Source organism: Gavialis gangeticus, unplaced genomic scaffold (genome assembly GCF_001723915.1).
Source record: "Gavialis gangeticus isolate Ggan-Ray unplaced genomic scaffold, GavGan_comp1, whole genome shotgun sequence".
NCBI lineage: Eukaryota > Metazoa > Chordata > Crocodylia > Gavialidae > Gavialis > Gavialis gangeticus.
The window spans coordinates 42,831,419-42,834,367 of record NW_017729031.1 but is presented as its reverse complement, the minus strand read 5'-3'; the positions used below and the strand labels follow the sequence as shown (position 1 = coordinate 42,834,367).

Sequence of the window (2,949 nt, the reverse complement as noted above, 5' to 3'; positions counted from 1 at the left end):
CTGCGGGTGAGCGGTGCCTGCGGGCCCCTCGCTCGGCTCCCCTTCTCCCAGAGCCCCTGGCCAGGGCGTGGGGGCTGGGCCCCTCGGCGTGTCCGTGTAGCACCCAGCGCCCACACGTGTGCCACAGCGTGGAGGAGGGCTCTGGAGCCCGGGGGCTGTTCCCACCCGTTCCTCTGGGGTCTGTTGGCCGAGCTGACAGGGAAACTGAGTCACGACCTGTCCTGGGGCTGCGCCCCAGCCGGTGCCCTTGCCCCGCGCTGGTCACTGGCAGGCAGCGGGGGTCCGAGGGCACCAGCACCGGCTGCGGTGGTGACTTGCGGCTCCGCAGGTGAAGCGGCGGTCGCGGCGGGGCCAGGCGGGCGCGGTGCAGGTGGGCGTGGAGACCTATGGCGGCGGCATATGGAGCACCTGGTTCGACCGCGACCTGACTGTGGCCGGACGTGCTATCGTCAAGGTGAGCGCGGCCCGGGGCTCCACGCTGTCTGCTCCCGCCCGTGGGTCCTGGCTCTGCCCTGCACGCCCACACGGGGCAGGGGCCGGGTCCAGGAGCTGTGTGGGGCCCGGCCCGGTGCTGAGCCCGGCCCGCTGGGTTGCAGGATCCGGCCACGGGGCGCCTGGAGCAGCGGCTGGTGCAGGTGGAGCGGCCCGTGCTGCGCATTCCCCACCTCGCCATCCACCTGCAGCGCGGCGTGAACGAGAGCTTCGGGCCGAACACCGAGCACCACCTGTGAGCGCCCCCGACCCCTCTCTGCTGCCCCTAGCCCCATCCTGAGCCCCTGCTGCCCAGCCTGGGGTCTTGTGGGCAGGCCCCTGGCAGCGCGCCCCAGGTTCCCATTGCCCCGGGCGTGCTGGCAGGGGTGGGGGAAGTGCCCAGGTGCCCACTGTGCCCCTCCGCAGGATCCCGATCCTGGCCACCACCGTGCAGGAGGAGCTGGAGAAGGAGACGCTGGAGGCCGGAGCACCCTGCGCTGCCAGCATCCAGGTGAGATGGGGCGGGGGGCAGAGCTGGGGGCGCTGGGGGGGCTCAGCGTGGAGCCCAGCGCCTATCCAGCGGGTTGTGCAGGGGCTGCAGGGGGGCGTCACCACGTCTGGCTGCTCTCCCGCCCCAGGAGCGCCACGGCCCCGTGCTGCTGTCCCTGCTCTGCCCCCAGCTGGGTGTGAAGCCGGAGCAGATCGTGGAGCTGGAGCTGTGCCTGGCAGACACGCAGCCCGGGGTGAGTGCACGGCGCCCGAGGCAGAGCCGGGGGGAGCGGGGCAGGAGCACTGGGCGATGCAGCTCCAAGCGGGGCAGCGCCTCTGCTTCCCTGGGCACCGGCACCAGGAGCCACAGACATGGGCAGACGGAGCTGAGAGCCTCCGAGGGAGGGGGCATGGTCGGGTCCCCCAGCAGCCGGGGGGCGAGGCCGGCCCGGGGTGCAGCCTGGACCCCACACTCAGGTGCCCACGGTCGCTGCAGACGCTGGGCGGCGCCTTTGACGAGTTCATCTTCTCCCCGCGCCTGGACAACCTGCACAGCTGCTACTGCGCCCTGCAGGTGAGCGGGGCTGGGTGGGGCGTCGGGGGTCTCCGCCAGCCCCTCTCCCCGCATCGCGGCGCCAGGACCGGGGGGTGGGTGGTTCCCGGGACTCTGCCCTGTGCTGGGCGGAGGGGTTTTGTTCTCAGCCCCGTGCCCTGCTCTGCCCCAGGCCCTGATCGACTCGTGCGCGGGGCTCGGGGCCCTGGTGCAGGAGCCCAACGTGCGCATGGTCGCCTTCTACGACAACGAGGAGGTGAGGGGCTGCGCATGGGGGTGGGGTCAGCACCCCTGGGGGGGGAGACCGGCCTGCACCCCCAGACATCCCCAGCTGAGCCCCGTGTGGCCAGGGGACAGCGGCGCTGGGGGGACCAGTCTCAGCATCACAGCGCCACCAGCCTGGCCCAGCCCCCGCTCCGGCCAGGCCCAGTCCCTTCCCAACCCCCCAGACCCAACCTGGTCCAACCCGGGCCTGACCCCCCCCGGGACAGCAATGAGGCCCAGGGACACCCAGAGGCTGTGGGCGCTAGAGATGGCCCAGGCTGAAGCCCCCCGCCCCCAGCCGGGTCAGGCTGTGCAGGGGGCAAATCCCGGCCTGCCCCCAAGGCAGTGTGACTGGGGGGCAAGAGCCTCCAGCCAGGCCCAGCGGAGCTGAGTCCTGGCAGGGGCCCTGGCACAGCTGGTCCCAGCCCCCAGCCTGGGCTGCAGCCAGCACCCAGCGTCCCTGGGAGGGGGCCAAAGGAAACTGGACCCATGTAGCAACAGCCGGCAAAATGTTCCTCCGCGGCGTCGTGTGGCAGCCGGCAAAGCCCGGCAGGTGGGAAACCCCCGACTCCTCACAGCCGGGGAGCCACGAGCCCAAAGCTCCCCTCCGTCCACTTCTGCTCCTCCTGCCCGCGGTCTTGCCTCCTCTTCTGTAACCTTCTGTTGTAACTCAGTTGCATGCTCGGTGCAAACAGCGCAGCCCTACCCCGGGCTGCTGGAGTGGCGGGAGCCTAGTGCCGGGCTGTGGGTCGGGGTGAGGGGCTGGCGGGGCAGGGGGCACCAGGGCTGGGGTAGCGGGAGGGGGGTGTCCTCCAAGGCCAGTGGTCCCGGCCTTCTGGCTGCGGGAGAGGACCTGTTCTAGGGGGAGGATCTGGCCCCAGGGAGCCGGCGGGCATCACTGCCTGGTGCTGGGCAGGTCTCCGGTGCCACGTCCCAGCCGCCTGCCCCCACCCCAAATGCACGGCGTGGGGCAGGGGTGACGCAGCCGGGGCCACGCGGCCGGACGGGTTTCCCCCGCGCAGGTGGGGTCGGAGAGCGCGGCGGGCGCCGAGTCCCTGCTGATGGAGCTGGTGCTGCGGCGCGTGGCGGCCTCGCCCCAAAATCCCACAGCCTTTGAGGAGGCCGTGGCCAAGTCCTTCATGATCAGCGCCGACATGGCCCACGCTGTGCAC

General features: G+C 72.2%; 1 protein-coding gene across 1 annotated transcript in view; it reads left to right on the top strand.

Annotated features, from left to right (window-relative positions):
* Positions 1–2,949, top strand: part of DNPEP (aspartyl aminopeptidase) — a 14,611-nt gene that overhangs the window by 5,740 nt on the left and 5,922 nt on the right. Inside the window, exons 2-8 of the mRNA XM_019522831.1 lie at positions 323–454; positions 597–727; positions 898–982; positions 1,110–1,214; positions 1,457–1,534; positions 1,686–1,769; positions 2,800–2,949. The exon at positions 2,800–2,949 is cut by the window's right edge and continues 13 nt beyond it. Of these exons, the coding sequence (XP_019378376.1) occupies positions 323–454; positions 597–727; positions 898–982; positions 1,110–1,214; positions 1,457–1,534; positions 1,686–1,769; positions 2,800–2,949 (765 nt within the window). The remainder of the gene's footprint in view (positions 1–322; positions 455–596; positions 728–897; positions 983–1,109; positions 1,215–1,456; positions 1,535–1,685; positions 1,770–2,799) is intronic.